This window comes from Leopardus geoffroyi, chromosome C1, assembly GCF_018350155.1.
Source record: "Leopardus geoffroyi isolate Oge1 chromosome C1, O.geoffroyi_Oge1_pat1.0, whole genome shotgun sequence".
Taxonomy (NCBI): Eukaryota; Metazoa; Chordata; class Mammalia; order Carnivora; family Felidae; genus Leopardus; species Leopardus geoffroyi.
In genome coordinates this window covers 207,637,600-207,656,611 of record NC_059328.1, presented here as the reverse complement: position 1 = coordinate 207,656,611, position 19,012 = coordinate 207,637,600, and the positions used below count along the sequence as shown (strand labels likewise).

Genomic DNA, 19,012 nt, shown 5'->3' with positions numbered 1-19,012 from the left:
CTGTTATTTTGGAATACAGAACTCCACAAACACTTTGTCTTTATAAATAATAAAAAGTTTCAGACAAACAGAAAATATTCCAGAATCAAAATGCTTGCACTATTTTTTAATTTCAGAAAATTGAACTTCTCCTGCTCACAATGTCAGTGTTTTCTAAAAGGTCAAAGTACTAAAGTGATAGACCATAAAAAAAAACATTGTTCCTTTAAGAAAAGACTACCGCATTCCATATGGGACTGATAATTAATAGCAAAGGAAAAATGTTTGTTCTCTCGAGTACAGCCAAAAAAAAAAAAAAAAAGTCTGTTCTTTGATCTGTTGTTGGAATCCCTCTTGAGCATCAGTCTTCAGTGAGCTGTGCTTCCCATCGTCCACCCAAGTAGGGACACAGGGCAGCTGGGCCACGGAAAGCAAGTGTGTGGTGCTGAGCTGGGGCTGGGAAGGTCATCTGAAAGCTGGCTCACGGAGCCCGGGCGTTTCCGTGGTAGGGTAATTGAGACCGTGAGCCCCCAGGCCAGCCGGCTGGAGAAGGCGCGCGCCTCCGTTCGGATTCGGAAGGTCACGTTTCTTCGTGAAGGGCGCAGACTTCCCTTTGTGTTCCCGCAGCTCATCAGAACCGAGTGTCTGCGATTATCTTCAGCGTGGCTGCCGAGTGGGTGATCAGCACCGGCCACGACAAGTGCGTCAGCTGGATGTGCACCCGCAGCGGGAACATGCTCGGGAGGCACTTCTTCACTTCCTGGGCTTCGTGTTTACAGTATCCTTCAGCGGGCGGGCCCTTCCCCTGCCCGGCGCCTCCTTGTCGCGGCAGTTCGTTTCGAATCTGATCGTGAATTGGCAGTTGAGATCCAGAGAGATTGAGCGATTCCTGCGTACTTCGCATAAAATCCAAGAAGTTCTGTGTCCGCGTTTCTTTGGTATAGAGTTGGTTGGTTTACTAAAAATCATTATCAGATGAATTGCCGTTCTCTGCCGGGAAGTACTGTCTGTTTTTAATACAAAACCTTGGAAACCTAAACCTCCTTAATCAGCCCCCCTCACCCCCTCATTCCTTTGCATTTCAAGGTGAGAATAAAGACCTTTTTGTTGAATAAAGAAAAACAAAAAGGGGGTCGATCTTTTATTCGATCATTTGCAGACCCTGAAAGAATATTATAAGGATTTGTGACCCTGGAGTTCATAAATGGACTTAAGGGAGTTTTATAGTTGGTCGGCGTGTATGTGGAGGGGGTTCATAATCCATTTAATATTCTCAGAGATGCCTTAGGGTCTTCAGAACGCTAACAAATTGCTGCTTTCACAGTTTTCTACTACTGTCTGGAACTTGTTTCCTGTAGAATTTGCCCTTACAGGCGACCCGTGGCAGCGGTGTATCTCAGGGACGGTGCGCTCAAGGCTGTCAACAGGCAAATACCCCAGAGTAGTTCCTTTTCCAGAGTTGGATGTCTGGCGCGGTAAATCCCTTTTTTCCACAGAAAGCCTTTATGAAAAATGTTTGCTACAAATGAATGCACAGCATGAGGTCTTTAAAATAAGCATTCAAAGCAGTACCATACATTTCAGATTCAGATAAGGGAAAAATACTTTGATTCGTCCTGTGCTAAGGAAGTGTTTCTGTCATGGGGTAGGCTTCTCATATGGATTGTGAGAAAATGGTGCAGAAGCACAAAGGCACAGCCCAGGCTGTGCTGTTCTTCTTGACCTGTGTTTTGGCACTGAAGCAGTGGGCAGCCTGATGTGTTTTAAACTGCTGCTCGGCCACCGGTTTCTATGGCCATTAAGTGACCGAGAAAGTAGTGAGTTGCTGTCAATGGTTCGTGTATTTTTAAAATTTAAATTTACTACCGTTCACATAACTGCATTTTGGATGATTAAAACTCTCCACGGCAATTTAAAATGAATCATCCTCTGCACTTCAAGCTGTCTCATCCAGGCCAAAAGAAAGATGGGTTCGTGTTCATATTTGCTACCAGTTTTACATTATTTCCAGAGATATTTCATAAATAGCCATTTTGTTCCAGTTCTTTCTTGCTGTTTTCATTATTGTTTTCCTTTTTGTACTTAATTACAGTTTGATTATGACTACTTGTTTTCATGTCTGTCTTCTCTGTCAGCTCTTATCTTTTTTTTTTTTTCAATACCCTAGAGTATTGGCTGGAATAGTAACAGGTACTCAATGAATTCTTGTCAAATGAATATTAATTTTCCCAAGAATTCCGCCTTGAAAAGCCTTTTTTTTTTTTTTTTTTTTTTTTTTTTTAAATATGTGTTGCCCGAATTTCAGTTGGGTATTTCTTTGTCTCATAGTTTTAGGCTTGTGCTTACTTCCTTAAAGGGCACATTTTTCAATTTTACAACTTTCGGATGGATTGTGTTATATATCCTTGACTGCTTCTCCACAGATACGATTATGATACTCAGTATGCTTTTGTTGGCGATTACTCTGGGCAGATCACCCTGCTGAAGCTTGAACAGAACTCCTGTTCAGTTATTACAACCCTCAAAGGACATGAAGGTAGGCTGTGTGATCACCCACGGGTTCTTCACCTAATCTGGGCATCCGGATTTAGTTCTCGGCCCTGGGGCTTCATGAATGATCAGCTCCTATGACCTGTCGGTTCCGGTTTGATTAGCCAGATGTGCGATATAGATCTAAAAGAGTGAAGGCTAACTGTAAGTAGGCTCTTGGGCTGGGTTCCATGTCGTCAAAACCCTGTCCAGATGGTTCATGTGGATAATACTGTCTATTTTGTTTGTCTTTTTAAATTAAATTATTTTCAGGAGATCTTTTAAAATTCTTATAAATGGGGGGCGCCTGGGTGGCGCAGTCGGTTAAGCGTCCGACTTCAGCCAGGTCACGATCTCGCGGTCGGTGAGTTCGAGCCCCGCGTCAGGCTCTGGGCTGATGGCTCAGAGCCTGGAGCCTGTTTCCGATTCTGTGTCTCCCTCTCTCTCTGCCCCTCCCCTGTTCATGCTCTGTCTCTCTCTGTCCCAAAAATAAATAAACGTTGGAAAAAAAATTTTTTTAATAAAAAAAAAAATTCTTATAAATGGTAAGACCTTTGGAAGAATGTTGTATTTTTTTTTTTTTTAATTTGTCAGTTTCTAGGACACTGAACAAGAGCTGGCAGACAGTACAATTAGGAGAGATGTCTGGGCTGTTCTGCTTCTGCTTGGTTAGCGACGGAGGGGAAAGAATGGGTGGGATTTTATCATTTCTACAGTGCGGTGAGTTGGTCAGGCTCTAGGAAGAGTTCTAAAACTCACTTGGCCATTTTGGGTAACAAATTAGACACTTGAGCACCGTCTGGTTTCGATGGAAGAATGGGGGATCTGTTGAAAGAACTAATGATGAACTTACTTATGAAAATAGTGTTTTAGGTATCCTACGTTAAATACACTCTATACTCTGTGCTTTCTAGCGAATCTATTTGAGTGAAACCGAGTCTGTCAGATCGGGGATCTTGTAGAGCAAAGGGGGGTAAGTAAGTTAGAACGTATTCGGGCAGGAAGGCACAGCCCCTAAGGAAACCACTTGTGTTTATGACTAATGGTCTCATGGTCCCCAGGCTCCTGAGTGTTCTCTGGGTTGCTAAGGACAGACGGGGTTCTGGGGACTGCTTAGTAGTGTTTATAGCGAAGGACCATGTTTATCTGCTGTCAGGCCTCCAGTGAAGTGTACAGGGCACAGCATTAAATAGGGTCAGGAGTTATGTACAATTGTTCCCTGAAGCCAGTTTTGCAGAACCTTTCTTTTTTTCACTTATGCTAAGTCTCTGTGAGAAACTAGTTTCCGTTGTTTGCTTTTGAACGTGACTTCATCGGTTTTCTCTATACGTGCCAGAAGCATTAACTTGGGTGACTGGCTCGGTTTTATTAAGTTTGTTGACGACTTTTTCTAGGCAAGCAGTAATCAACAGAACCACCGAGAGAGAAATCTGTTGAGAGAGAAAACTGTAGGGGCGCCTGGGTGGCGCAGTCGGTTAAGCGTCCGACTTCAGCCAGGTCACGATCTCGCGGTCCGGGAGTTCGAGCCCCGCGTCGGGCTCTGGGCTGATGGCTCAGAGCCTGGAGCCTGTTTCCGATTCTGTGTCTCCCTCTCTCTCTGCCCCTCCCCCGTTCATGCTCTGTCTCTCTCTGTCCCAAAAAATAAATAAACGTTGAAAAAAAAAATAAAAAAAAAAATAAAAAAAAAAAAAAAGAGAAAACTGTAGAAAGATTTCTCAAGGGTATCAAATTTGTTAAGGTTAGCCAATATAGAAGGCATAATTGTGTGCAGACCATTTTGTTTCCTGAGACCCTTAACTTAATTTCCTTCCACATATGCATCTTGAGGTAAAACACCTGCAAGGCCCCGGCAACCTGGAATAATCTAGACATTTATCTTCCCTAAGTTGACCACAGTGATCTTCACTGTCTCTTCTCATTGAATGTTGTCCGCTTTTATTTTTTCCCCTCAAAAGCTTTTTCTGAACTACCCCTTCATAAATATGTATCTTTTTTTTTTTTTGGTACAGAACGAAGAAAAATTCCTTAAACATCTTTGTGTTCAAAGTAGTTTGATGTACAACTGCAGATCATTGTCTTGTAACTCTGGGTGATAGGTGTGCCGTGTCTTCTCCGTGACTCGTGATAAAGTGTTGAGGGCCCTTTCGCACAACAAAGATACGGTTTTACTCAGGGGCTCAGCCGGGCCTAGTTCGGTCTGGCTGTTGAGCGTGTATGCACAGGTGCAGGGCTGTACTTCACCTCTCCTCTTTGTCACCGTAGGTAGCATCGCCTGCCTCTGGTGGGACCCTCTTCAGCGGTTACTCTTCTCGGGAGCCTCTGACAACAGCATCATCATGTGGGACATCGGAGGAAGGAAAGGCCGCACCCTGCTGCTGCAGGGCCACCAGTGCGTGACTGTTGGTGGGGGTGGGGAAAGAATCTGAGTGTGGGGGAGGCGGGGCAGTATTAGTATTCTGATACTCTGTTTTCCAAACTCCCATCTGTGAAGGCAGCCATATGCTGGGGCTCACTCTGTCCACTTTTAACTTGGACTGCTTTTCTGTTAGCCCTGCGTGTCTGGTGTTATAGACGCCCCCCCCCCAAAAAAAAAAAAAAAAGCCCAGAGTCTTCTTCCTTCTTTGTCCAAAGAGCACTTGCCACCTGTCTGTCCCAAGGAGTCACCCTCTTGAAATATCTGCTTAGGGCACAGGTGGGTTAAGGACTGCGGGTGAGAACTTTGGCCAGGGAAGCTTGCACGGAATGCCATGCTAAGCCACTCTGGAACTGGATGCCTAACCGGTTTGGTTATTCTGAAAAGTAATGTGCGGGTGTGGTTTGACACAGGCCCCATCACCTGAGCCATGATGTCGCATTACTCAGGTTCTTGCCTTCTAGTGTTCAGGGGAAGAGGACATTGGCCTTTCCTTTCCTCGCTCTTGGGTAGGCTGTTGCTGTCTACTGTAAGCAGAGTCAGGTAGCAAAGTAGCCGAGGAACGATCCTTCACACAAGTCTGTAGGTCAGGAGATTGTTTCCGGGTTGCGTTCCAGTAAGGGTGTCACCCCTCCTTGCTCTTCGTTATGAACAAGTAGGTGAATCTTGCGCCCCCAAAAAGGAATGGACCACAGGGATTGGCCCAGAGGACTGTAGCCATCGTCTTCTCTGTGGCCTGCGATGCTGAATGACTGATTTGAAAGTAGTGTTTCTTTTGTAGAAACTCTGATGCCGTATAGTAAGTTACAGAGTCATTACACATCATCTGACTAAAGTGTATGCCAGAGGCCACATTACCGTACCTGAAAGTGGCAAAATGCCGGTTGCTGGTTCCAACAAGGGGCGAGATTTGAGCCTGTGTTTTTCCACGTCGAGACAAGTGACCAATGTGTGTTGTTTGCAGTGACAGGGTGCAGTCCCTGTGTTACCTTCAGCTCACGAGGCAGCTCGTCTCCTGTTCGTCGGATGGTGGAATCGCAGTGTGGAACATGGACGTTAGCAGAGAGGAGGTAAGGGAACGAGCAAGACGAGGCTGATGTGGAGGGCCCCCCCCCCCACAACCTGGCTTCTTGGGTTCCCACCGTGCCGGCTGTCAGTGCCGACTAGCACAGCCCCGCTCTGCGCCCTCGTGCTCGTTGGTTGTCGCCTGACGGGCTCCAGCGTGTCACTTTGCACTGCACCCCTGCCCGTTAGAGGGTTTCCACGGTGACCAGCACTGCCCGCAGACTGCACGAAGGCTGTTTTCAGCCTGGAGAGGGTCCCCGGTGCCGCTGGGCGCGAAGTAGGCCCCACAGCGTCCCTGTCAGTGGGTGCCGGGAGAGGAATGCAGCAAGGTGCTTTTCGTCTCCCTGGGAAGTATGTCACTGTTCTCTGCTTTTATTTTCTACCGGGCGGTGTCCACGTAGTGTTGTTTTCAGCAGACCTGAGTTCTGATTGGTTTGCGCGGCTAACGAGTTGTGGGGCCTCGTTTAGAGGAGTGTCGTCGTTCCTCTGTTCACTCTTCCGTGAAGTAGAGTCATGCGATGACACCTTCTAAAGCCGCTTCTGGTTCTTTAGACGGATACTCTGATTGTCTAAACAAACTCGCTGTCTTTTTTTTTTTTTTTTTTTTAATCGAGAAATAGTGTATATCATTGTATTAGCTTCAGGGGTACAGTGTAGTGATTCGGCATTCGCACATATCGGGAACGATCACCGCACTGAGTCTGGTTAGCATCTGCCACCGCAGTTGCAAATCTTTGTTTCTTGTGATGAGAACTTGCGCGAGTCACCCCGTCAGTGACTTCGAAGTACCCAGCGCGGTTTCAGCCTCCTGGCTGTACCTCACGCCCCCAGGACTTGCTTCTTTGACAGCCTGGAAGTTGGTACCTTTTGACCCCCGTCACCTGTCGCACCCTCCCTCCACCACCTCCTCTGGCAACCGCCAGTCTGTCCTCTCACCTGTGGGCAACTCTGTCTTTTTTTTCTATTTTAAACAATGCCGCAGTGAGCATTCATGACCTCGTCATTGTATGATTGTTCAGCTATTTCTTTCAGACAAATTTCTGAAAGTAGACCCTGCGGGACAGGAGATGTGTACGTTCTTAATGCTGTTTATGGATGTTGTCAGATGACTTCCAGGCAGGATTTCCATTCTCACGTCTGCCAGAGTGGGTATTACCTGTCTTTTCCAACCTGTGATGTAGGTAGCAGAAGAGCTGACTTTCTGTTGACTCAAAAGAGAAGATTTTAGAGTTGAGGGACCGAGGACTCCGTTTCAACTTCGGAAACATTTACTGAGCCCCTCGAGGGTGGCTCTGATGCCTGGAAACGAGGGCTTGCCGCTCCTGCATGGCACTGCCTACTGCGTGGCGTGAGGTCACGTGGTTTGCTCAGGGCGCTGTCCTGTATCCAGCGCGGAGGCCCGCGTGCTGGGCCCCGTTGGTTGGGATGCCACCGTCCCACCAGATTCTGCGCATGACTTGTACCACACGTGCCACAGAAGACGTAATCCGGGGGGTTCAGTTTATTAAAAAAACAGTCACGACGTGACTCATTTCCAGACTTTACGGCTACCATGCTCTCGATGTCTTCTTGCCTGCAAGAAGCTTGTAATCTCCTGAAGGAAACAGACTACCCCTGTAAATAATAAAACGAACTTCATAACGTGAAGTAGTGATTGTCACCTTTTTTAGTAAACTTGTGAGACCAAACAGAATCTTAAGAGTCGGCAAAATATTTTGGTAAGGCTTAAGCTGACTTGTTATTAATTATCTATAACGTTGGCGTAATATTACATACAGTTTTCCTTGCAAAGATGTATTTTAACTGTGTTTTCCAGTAGCTGCTCTCACAGGCATCAAGAGCGAACACCTAGCATACTGCTCAATTTCCTGGACTCTTGGCCCGTTGTATTTCAGTCTTATTCTGAGCGCACAGACCGCTCGGAGGCTGTGTTCCCGGGGTCGCGTGGGAGGGCAACGCCTGGGGCCAGTGCTGCTGGAGCGTCTTCTAAGAGCTCACCCACTTGGATTTCAGTCCACTATTCTCATCCTTGGCAAATTCTTTTAGAAAAAAGTAGTTAACAAAATAAAAGCAGGATTCCCCCCTTCAAGGGTACATGATTGTGGAGTTCATTTGTACGTCTAGGGAAAGAAAAGACATTGCCCAGGATGCTTCCTTTGTAGGCGCGTCTCTTTTCAGTCATTTGTGGAAGATTCCCCCCGATCACATGCATGCTGGCGGGTTCCACGTCACGCTCTGCAAGCTGCTCTCTCTCAGTAGTTGACTGTGGTGGTGGGGAAGCAAATTGGGTCAAAAAGATGCAGTGTTTTTAGTAGTGTCTCTGTCTCTGTCTCTCTCTCTCTTTTTTTTTTTTTTTTTTTTTTTTTTAACCAGCTGAGTATAGTGCAAAGGGAAACAGCCCACAGATACAGAAGGTTCTGGCCTGGGAGTTAGGGTTTGTACAATTTATAGGTCTTAGGCAAGGGCACACAGAATTAGTCCCAGATTCTCTAGCCCCACGCTGCTTGGAATTTCTTACTGAGTCACTGGGAAATACTGATTGGGGCAGGCTGAAAGCAGATTTGCCCCCTTGCTAGCTCATAATTAGCGGGGCTCCTTTTTGGAAGTTGACCTGCAATATAAATGAGTAAGTAATAATTAGCATGAACCCACTTCAAAAGAGAACCTTATTTTAAACTAGTAGATCGCAGGATGTTCAATATGGTGCACATTAGTACCAAGCAGATTATGGCAACAGTTGCTAATAGCTGCGTGGGGGATTATTCTCGTTACGTCGCCCCTTTCGTGCAGCACAGGCAGATGGAACAGTATGTAAGGAAGAGCGAAACAGTGCTTGATTAGCGTTCTCTTCTGCTCTTCTCAGGAAAGAAAAAAAAAAATTCCCTTTAGAGAATAAGCACAGAACAGGATGGTTCCTGATAGCTTGGAGCATAGCACTGTATCCTATTAAAAGAAAGAAAGTTGCGGGTGCTTCTTACAACAAAACGCTCCAGAAAGCCTATTTACTTCTGATTTTGTCTTTTGTGTGTCATCTGAAGTTACGGAAAGCCTACCTTTCTTCCCTGAAGCCCCTCTCCCCACCCCAGCTCAGTCAAGGAATGTTCTTTCCTAAGCCCCTAGACGGAATTGTATGTTCCTGAGGGTAAGGGCTCGGCTGGAGTGTGGCCACGCCCCAGAACCACGTGCGGAGAGCCTCACGTTCAAAGAGAGAAGACCCATTCGGGGATGCTGTGTCGAGTGCGGCGGGCGAGCTAGGGTCTCCTAGATGGCCAGCTACGTACTAGTCCCCTACGGCCGCTTTGCCGCCAGAGCCACGGTCTCTTTGCTCGCACCGTGGGGGTGTCGCTGCTGCGTGTCTCCTCGGGTTGTGTTGAAAATCAGGTGGCGTCAGGCGTAAGAAATACTTGGTGCCCCACCCGGACTCCTGGGGCACTTGGGACGCCAGGCCCCATGCACACGCTTCCCACGCGTGGACTCGCCCCCCTCCCCCACCTCACGAGGCGGGTGCTCCTGCTGGGATATTGGATATTGCTGCTGTCAAGACATCCTGAGCTTTCTTCCACGTGTGTGTGGTGCCGCGTGCGTCCCGGACCCGAGCCCAGGCAGCAGCACCTGCTTCCCCTCCCCGCGGACAGACATCGCCATGCCATGGGTGGCATGACCCGCCATGTCGCCCGTGTCCTCCCTGAGGGGCCTTGTTCCCGAGCAGTGTTCCCCAGCCATCGTACCCCCCCCCCCCACACTTCTGTTGATCACAGAAGCAGAAGAGGTAATTCTGCAGCAAGGCCGTCCTCCTTCCCACGTGGGCGCACGTCTCTGTCACCCTTTTCTTCGCCTTCCCTTCTTTCCAGTATTTCTCCGGTTATCCAGAGCAACCTGTCTTCTGTCCGAGCCCACTTCGTGCTATTTGTGGTGCTCCCCACCCCCCAGAAAGTCCTTTGCAGAAGTTATTTCTCGCGACGTATCTAAAGTAAGAAACAGGAAAGCCCAAAGTCCTGAAGCAATAGGAAGCCAAAGAAGGACGCAGAGGCGCTGGTTCTTAGCCCCCAGAAGTCCCGGCTTCAATCTTGGAGGCTCTCCGTCTTACTGACTGCTTTAGAAGGGTCGGTGGGGCCGGTGCAATGCGGTGTCCGCCATTCTCCCATCATGGTCTGCTCTCACCAGGTGTATTTTTCTGGAGTGTGCACTTTCAAGATCAAGAAAGAATCATTTCTTCGCAGTCTTTGGCCTGACAGAAATTCGTGTTCTCTCCTATTTGTATCGCACATATGTAATGACAAGTGATTGAGGTTCATAAATGGCTCTTAACAGTTTCATCTTGTAATCGGGTGCAATCTAATGGTTTGTCTAGAGCAGTACTTTCTAAGTTCTGGTTAAAGTGACATCAAGACTGTTAATCGTCCTGTTTTAATAAAAATTCATTGGGGACCTGCTCTGGGACAGGCTGTCCATACATCAGGACGAGCAAGAGCAGTGAATGACAGGCTCGTGGGGAGAAACGAGACGTGCATATAGGATTACAGTCCAGAGAGCACGGTGCTGGGGCGGAGGTGTGCCGACGGTGCGTGTGCCCGCGGGAGGGTAGCCGCTCACGGGAGCCGGAGGGGCCGGCTGGCAAATCTGCCTGACAGGAGCTGCCCCCGGAAGAGGTGACCCCACAAGACTTCCCAGGTGGTCATCCCCCAGATTCTGCAAGAAGTGGGTTTTCACTCAGTGGGATTTCGATATTCAGCAACTCTGGCACAGAAATCTACGAAGACATCCCTTAGGAGTTCCCAGTGAGAACTGAATTACCCCTTCCTGTCTACAGATTAAAAACCAGACAGTCCTGTAAACATTGCCAAGATGATAAAGATTACTGAACACAGGTAGTATTGAATATGGCAACCGCTATGATGTATTGAGGAATTTTTTTTAAATTCCTTGTTGGCCAGCACCAACAAGGTCTAGAACTGTTGTATCAGTAACCTGAGAAATCCTAGTCAACATGGAGATGCTCTAATGGTGGCTTTGACTTTCTCCTCCCCCAGGCTCCTCAGTGGTTAGAGAGCGATTCTTGTCAGAAATGCGAGCAGCCCTTTTTCTGGAACATAAAACAGATGTGGGACACAAAGACACTAGGGTTGAGACAGGTGAGTAGCCAATGTTGAGTTGTCGCTAGGTGAATCGTGCATCTTGTTATTTGTGGTATTAGTCCGTCATTTTGTTTGGAATCCTGCTTCTTCCTGTAAACGCTGCGAACCTCTGTGTTTTTGATATCACGGTCTCTGTGTAACTCCCAGCGAGTGGGACCTTTCCTGGGGCCAGCTGTGCTGTCGCTTTATCCTGCGTTGGAAAATCAGGAATGCACAAGAAAACACTGAGTGCCTACTTGCAGCTACACGAGAGATCCTTCAGTCTAGGAGAATTGCTTTTGTTACGTCAGCATCCCATGCGAGCCACGCACAGAATTAGAATGAAGCAGGTCATATGACTGGAAGCCTTATGCTTCTGCGGTTTGTTAAAGACATGTGACAGTTTGGCCCTCATTGGAATACTCTGACACTAGGAATTTAAATTAGTCATAAATTGTCCCATATAAGTGTACCCGAACATTTTTACTAAACGTGTTTCTGGTACTTTTTTTTTTTTTCTAATTAAAGAAACATGTCCTGAATAGCCTATAGCTTTCAAAGATGCTCTTATCACTGAGTATTCATGTAATTCTAAAGTTCTACCAAAAAAAACCACATTTCTACAGCAACCATGAAGGTAGTGCACTAAGATTGAATATGAATTTGTGCAGGTAAGTAAAAAAGAATGCTGATTTTATTTCTTAGCACCTCTATGAGGGATTGGCCTAAAGTTTGTGTGTATTAATGAACTTTCTTTAATTTTACTTAGAAAACTACGCTGCCACAAGGTCTAATATGAGACTGGCAGGTAACACAGGTGATTTTAGCACTTGGATAACATTCTGATGCTTTGAAATGGAATCTGAATTCCATCTTTGGCCTGTTTCCTACAACATGTGTCTGGTGGTAACAAGTGCGTTGTAACTGGTGGGGGAGATAACCCCTCCTTCTACAGGAAACGTGAAGACATTAATTTCCATCTTATGAATGGAGAGAGGAAAGGTACAGGTCACTAAACTTTTAGTAGGAAGAGAGTATGTCGAAGTTAATAATAACTGGTCTGTTTTGAATGTTCTCGAGCCTTATTTCCAGAATCACAGTTTGGAAGATTAAAAGAAAGAGTAAAACACATGATTATGGACATTTATTTCTTAATGAGGGCACGTTACCTTATTTCAAAGCTTTTCTCTGACTGACGTAGGAATAGATTTTGTTTTTCCTCCGAAACCTCTAGTCGTTTAAGCTCCTAAACGAACTTGAAGTCGGTTTTAGTAATGTCGTTTGTTGACATCCAGACAGATGATATGACTGAATCGAAAGCTGTATTTGACCAGCAAAGCAAGGAGGTTTGGAATTCCTTGACAAGTGTTGAGATTGGCCCGTCTACCCCGCTCCCATTCCCTCCCCCTCCCCCGAAGGGCAACCGGGAGCCCCGAAGCGGAAGCAAACGTTAACCTCCTCCTTTTCCTCCTCCCGGTCCCCCCCCCCCCCCCCCGAAGCATCACTGCAGGAAGTGCGGGCAGGCTGTCTGCGGCAAGTGCAGCAGCAAGCGCTCCAGCTACCCCGTCATGGGCTTCGAGTTCCAAGTCCGCGTGTGCGATTCCTGCTACGACTCCATCAAAGACGAGGAGTGAGTGTTCGCGAGTCTCTGTCTTACTGTGCACCTGCAGGGGGAAGCAGCCTGAGAGATGTTCGCCCCTTCCCAGCTCCGTGAAGAGTTTCTGAGGAGGCCCATCGGCCCTCGCCCTACGACCCTAGACACATTTCTCCCAAACACCGTGGGAGTTGAGCAGTCGAGCAGAGGGACGTTCTCGAGCCCCCGCACCACGCAGGGCGGTGCGCGGGGTCAAGGCCACGCGCGCGCTGATGCAGTGGCTGAGCCGGTCCATCCCGTGCTCCAAGCTTTGCTCTCCTGTTGCTTGGAAATTTAATTTTCTTTCCCTTACCTTTGAATCATCTTAGAAAGTTCTAGACTGGCAAACCGTGGCAGAGCCCCAAGTTGAAAGGCGAGTGCAGCGTTGCTGGGGTCAGTTCGTTCCCGAGGAGACTGAGGCTGCGGGCGCAGGGGCAGAGTGAGAGCCAGCGCCCGAGGGCTGCTCCCGGTCGCAGAGAAGCTTCGACCCCTGCAGCCTCCCTGCCAGGGTCTTACCCACAGGACAGGATCTCATGCAGTGTAGTCCCTCTGCATTATTTAAAAACAAATAATAAATTTTAATGTATATTCATTTTTGAGACACGGTGACAGAGCGTGAGTGGGGGAGGGGCAAAGAGAGAGGGAGACACAGAGTCCGAAGCAGGCTCCAGGCTCCGAGCGGTCGGCACAGAACCCCACGCGGGGCTTGAACCCACGCACCGTGAGATCCTGAGCTGAGCTGAAGTCAGACGCCCAACCGAGGTGCCCCTAGTTCCTCTGCCGTTATTAAAAGTGCTTTTTTAGTGCCTAGGAATATATAAGCCTTCCCACTAAAACAATACATATCCATTATCTGGGGAGTTCTGCCAAACCTTCTATAGAACAGTCTTGCAGCTGATCGTGCCTTCTGTCAATCCTGTAATTATAAACTTCACTGTAGGCACATTTTGAGGAGCAAATGTGGACACTATCATTGTGTTTCCTTTATGTTGCTAAGAAGACTCTTTCCTTAGCTCTAGAAACAGCTGAGCTTTCAGTGGTCTCTTTTCTCTTGGTCAGTCGGACTTCTCTAGCAACCTTCCATGAAGGAAAGCATAACATTACCCACATGTCCATGGACGTTGCCAGGGGACTGATGGTGACCTGTGGGACCGACCGCATCGTAAAGGTAACCTGCCTGGTTGTCCCGACGAGCGTGTGCGTGCAGATGGCTCCGTGGTCGTGCCGTGGACGGAAGACTTCTAGTCCGTCCCATTTCTGGTCGGCCGGCTCGCCTTCCCTTTTTACAAGCAGCCATGCCACCTGCAGCCGGTCGAAAACCCTGAGTAACAAGTCGCGTGTTTGTGAGTCCCCAGGCCCTTGGTGGTGGCTCCTTCCGGTGGTGTTTCCCTGTACCACATCCGTCCTCGGGGTAGCTGGTGGGGCCTGGCACCCAGTGTGGCCATCTGCCCAGGGTTCCTGCCTCGCAGCTCGTCTGCGCCTTAGCCGACCCCTTAGCCGACCCCTGCCGCCGGTCGTCCTTCCCTTGCTGGTGGTCCTGGGATCCTGGACAGAAGGTTTCCTACTTGTAAGAAATAACCACACGTTGTTTCTTTCGATCCCTCGGTCACTAACACAGATACTAAAAGCTAGCGTTTTGGACTCAGTGCCACTCTGGAATTGTGAAATCATGACACGCTTTATCTCTTAATTCTTCAGAATAGGGGCTTTCCCCAGTCGGCTTTTTATTAAAAATGAAAATAAATGTCTAGCAAACATTGTGATGGAATCTTCAGGTGACAGGATAGCGCTTACAAGCTTTTTTCACATTTTAGTGAGCGGTTTGTGTGCTTTTGTCACTGTAGATCTTGAGAAGGTTTTATAGAGAAGAACGAGAGAGTGAGTTCCTTTGACCCCTTTTCCAGTTTAACAGCCGTCTGCAGCGTGAGCTCTGCTTTCGGAGCCTGTGACGAGCACTGCCTCGCTGGCATCTTCTCTCTCTTGCAGATTTGGGACATGACACCTGTGGTGGGCTGCAGTCTGGCAACTGGGTTTTCTCCGTGTTGATCCGGGAGCCGGGCGAGGCCTGCACCTTCCCAGAGGCGCCCTTCACCAAATGCAGCCGTTCCCCATGGCGCCACCGTCCCCATCACGGGAATGGCCAGTAGCCGCCAAAACGACTAAGCAACATTTTTTTAAAAAAGAAAAACATGTCACCTGTGTTTGGGGGCACTTGTGGCACGACCTGTGGGGACGAAGTGACCTCGGTAAGGCTCCCTCGTGAACAGGGAGCTCGTGTGTGCTGAAGGAGCGACGGGGCAAATGCGAGTTTCAGAGGAAAAACTATTGAACAAAAGAGCGCCAATGCTTAGAACTTTGTTAAAGCAGTTCTGGGTGCAAGCCCCCTTCTGTCAGACTCGTGGGCCCTCCACGGGCTTCGGTGGCTCTGTCGGCTTCGGTGGCTCTGTCGTCAGAGCAGGGAGCAGGGGGAGGAGAACATGCTCTCTCCGTCTTGAGGGGCGCAGCAGGAGCTCAAGAGCCCAGAGGGCCCCTCCTTCCTTACTGTCTGCGTGGGAGGATCCTGTGCACTTAGTTATGGACAAACTTCTGAAGGATCCCTGTTCTGGGCAGGTAGGGCCGTTATCCGCCCTCGGTGTTTGGCACATTCGTTGCTTCCTCTTCCCAGACCGTATGCCCCGGCCAACCTTCACGGTTGTTACTAAGCGAGCTGTAAAATTTCTAGATTAACCCGGGCAGCCCACCTTCTTCCCTTTCCCCCAGACGTGCTCTGAGGACAAAACGTATTTATGGTGCTGTTAACGTGGGAGTCACACGAGCCGCCTGACTCCCTCACTACAGTCAGAAACGACCAATGGAAAATGGAAAACCCCACCCAGCTACCAGCATGACTGCGAAGGGAAGCGATCGTTCTGTTCCACGGAACGGCGCAGTCCTCCGAAAAGACACATGCATTCGGTTTGTAGTTCCAAGATGAGCCCCTGTGCTATTGTGGCAATTTGATATACACCTCAGAAAAGAACTCCAGAGCTTTTTAAACTGTGCTGACTCTTTGCTGTGAGGAATATCGTTAATATTTCATAGGAGGGAATGGGCAACCCAGAGCAGCAATTGTTCACCAGGTCCTGCACAGTCATTGCTACCTTGTAAATCACGTTCATAACAACCAGCGAATTCTCTCGTGTCAAATGGCATTTTAAAAGTTTGTGGCCACTTAGTACCGGGATGGGGAAGAGGTGGGGAAGGGGGAGCCTGTCTTTTAATATTCCAGTATTTATTTCTTGGACTGTTTGTTTTTACAGTAGTACACGTACCTGTTCAGGTCTGTGCAAGTGAGTGGAGAGAGGCCTACTTTTCTGAAAGACAGATTTTAAAGTAGAGAGCAACAGTGTTTTTGTTAGTCTTACTGGTGGATACTGATAGAAACTACTGCGTCACTGTGTTGGGATCATATCAAGACAGCGTGGTTGTTCTGAACGATACCATGAAGGGACTAAATCTGTTTTTTCACAACGGCTGAGAGGGACTATAATGTTTAAGGCAGGCAGTTAAACTAAGATATCTTAATGGCCAAGTGACGCAAATAATAAGGAAAGGATTCTAGAATGATCTGCATTAAAAATTGACTTGCCTTCAGAAATACGACTGAAGGATTTTGTTGCTCCTTATAATTTTTGTGTTATATCACCTTTAATAACATTTCTTAAGCTCTTTACAAAACATATGATACACAGCCTGGAAGAAAGCTTGAGGGGTGTGATCTTAAAGGGCAGCATTGAATGTTAGATTTCGTTCAGTTAATGGTCCAGCTCGTACAAAGGTGCTATCCTGGGGATTTCATGAAGTCCTGAAAGGAAAATAGTATATGATCTGTTTCTGGCCGTGTTAAAGAGTACTGAGCTGTGGTTCTGTTTGCCTTTAACTTCTGTCCAATGTGATTTTATCGTGTCCATGGTAGACAGCACAATATCACGCCGTAGCTTTCAGCCTTTTTTTTTTTTTTTTTACTGTAAAAAATTCTTAATGGAAAACCCAGTGTTCTATAGAGAATATTAGAGAATATAAGGTTGTGAGAGCACCTGCTAAGGGGTTAAGCTAATATACGCCAAGGAGGAAAGGCATATATAACAAAGAACTAGAGACGGGTATCCAGAAAAGGAAGGAATGTTTCGATTGACTTCTGTCTCCATCAGAGCCTGTTAATCACTTTTCTTTTTAAAAACACACATGGCAAGCTTGTCTTGTCTCTACTACTTACTAGGGAGCAAATGGGGTAATATTTTTATAGAGGTGGGCAAAAATTATTTTCTCAATTCTGCTGACTGGGCACATAAGGAAAATACCGCTAGACTTCTAGTTATTGCCTTATTTTGACTGCGTTGCTCTTAAACAGGTCATTTAAAATAGTTCTTCAAGTAACAGTTTATGGTTTTCCCATTCCTGAATACTCACGCTAATTTCTGCTAATAGGGATTAAAAAGTACAGAATGTTAGAGAAAATCCTCACGTTTAGATCTAGTTATGTATGTGATAAGGAAATGTCAATTCTTCATTCTAGACATGTTCTAAAATTGCCCTTTTTAACGCAAATGATAGAAACACCGGCGTAGCATTAGCCGGAAACGTTATTCAGTACGCTGTAAATCTCTGTTTACTATGTCCTGCTTCTGTCCTGCTGCCTGGAGGATGTAAACAAAAAATAGTGCTCTCGAATGCGTCACTTGGTTCTCTCCCTAAAGAATTCAGTTTGCTAGTACCTACATTTTTAAACTGTTCAAACTGGCCTGAATATGTAATAAATACCATAGTGACTCAGACCCAAGGAAATATTTTCTAAAATGAGTTTTCATTAAATTACTTTCTACTTCTGTTACTGGATCTGGTGTCTCCTAAAATGTAAGGAACCAGTTACTATTCATGATAAAGCATCTGCTCATTATCAGTGTGAGGTTTAACAAATAAGTAATAACATGCGGTATTTATTCGAGTGTCTATTGCTTAATTGTTAATTGTGAGCAGATTATTTGAATGCCTACTCTATTTTCTGTAGTTTACTATACAGTAACTCTTTGAGTAAATTGAGGTTTAATTGTGCAACAAATTTATATTAGAATACAATTTAAAGTGTTTTACTCTATAGCCTTTTTGACTGGGGAAGCAAAGGGCAATGTTGATTAGTACATTTTGTCTTGTACTAGCTACGTTTCTATAAGACATGGTGCCCTGTGTGTCCCAGAGAGTTAGAAAACTTTGTCCTTTGCTCCTGTTTGTGGGTTCTGTTTTTTTGTGTTATTTTTGAGAATATGCATACACAATAAAATGTTCCTTGCTTGTTACCCTGTTGCTTAATTTAGCTTTTGTTATAGTTGATCTGGACATAGGGCAATAATGCTACTTACTAGCACACTGCGCGTGCGTGCGGGGAGCTCTGTCTACGTTACGCTCTTTGATCTGCCAACATTCCCGCAGGGTGTTATTGTCCCTGCTTTACAGATGAGGAAACCGAGAAGATCCTGTCTGTCTGTCTGACTCGAAAGCACTTGCCTTCTCCATACCGCGTGCTCTGATGTGCTAGCGTGTAATGAGTGTGTCAGGTAAGCGTTAGGGGTTAGGTATCATCATCTCTTTTGAAGTTTGTGCGGCCTTGAAGTCAGATCGCTCAGCATATCTAGACTCCCTGGAGACACCGGCCTCCGTGCCCTCGTTCTCCACGTCAATAGCTCAGTTTTGCGAAGAAACAGCGTGGTTCAGACCCAAGAGAACTGATGAGTTGATTAAGAAACCAGCAAGGCATTCATTTACTGTGTTTTTTTCAAAGCAGTATACCTTTATTGAATAAATAATATGTAATAAAATAATATATAATAAAAAGGAATAAACAGAAAAGGAAAATAAAAAGATAACACCAAAAAGTCTAACAAAGATTTTTTTTAAAAGCCTCTGTCCTACCACTGCCCAGAGAAAACACGGTCAACCTTATGCTGTACGTCTTTCCAGTGTTGTTGTTGGTTTCTTAAGTTTGTTTATTTTGAGAGCGAGAGTGCGTGCATGCGAGCAGGCGGGGGAGGGGCAGAGAGAGAGGGAGACAGAATCCCAGGCAGGCTCTAGGCCATCAGCACAGAGTCCAACGCGGGAATCGAACTCACGAACGCAAGATCGTGATCTGGGCCCAAGTCAAGAGTCCCGACCCTTCACTGACCGGGCCACCCATTTTTTAAGGGGCCATGCCATTTTCCCACCTGCTGTACTGTGTTACGGACAGCTTATTGTATCAAAGGCGGA

The 19,012-nt window shown here is 46.8% G+C and overlaps 1 protein-coding gene across 2 annotated transcripts in view; it reads left to right on the top strand.

Annotated features, from left to right (window-relative positions):
- The window catches only part of WDFY1 (WD repeat and FYVE domain containing 1), a 46,164-nt gene extending 28,098 nt beyond the window's left edge, over window positions 1-18,066 (top strand). For both annotated transcript variants that reach the window (XM_045481459.1, XM_045481460.1), the window contains 8 exons: window positions 607-757; window positions 2,403-2,515; window positions 4,771-4,897; window positions 5,886-5,991; window positions 11,017-11,118; window positions 12,600-12,730; window positions 13,793-13,901; window positions 14,720-18,066. In XM_045481459.1, coding sequence (XP_045337415.1) covers window positions 607-757; window positions 2,403-2,515; window positions 4,771-4,897; window positions 5,886-5,991; window positions 11,017-11,118; window positions 12,600-12,730; window positions 13,793-13,901; window positions 14,720-14,779 — 899 coding nt within the window. In that variant the 3' untranslated portion in view covers window positions 14,780-18,066. The remainder of the gene's footprint in view (window positions 1-606; window positions 758-2,402; window positions 2,516-4,770; window positions 4,898-5,885; window positions 5,992-11,016; window positions 11,119-12,599; window positions 12,731-13,792; window positions 13,902-14,719) is intronic.
- Window positions 18,067-19,012: the final 946 nt, after the last annotated feature.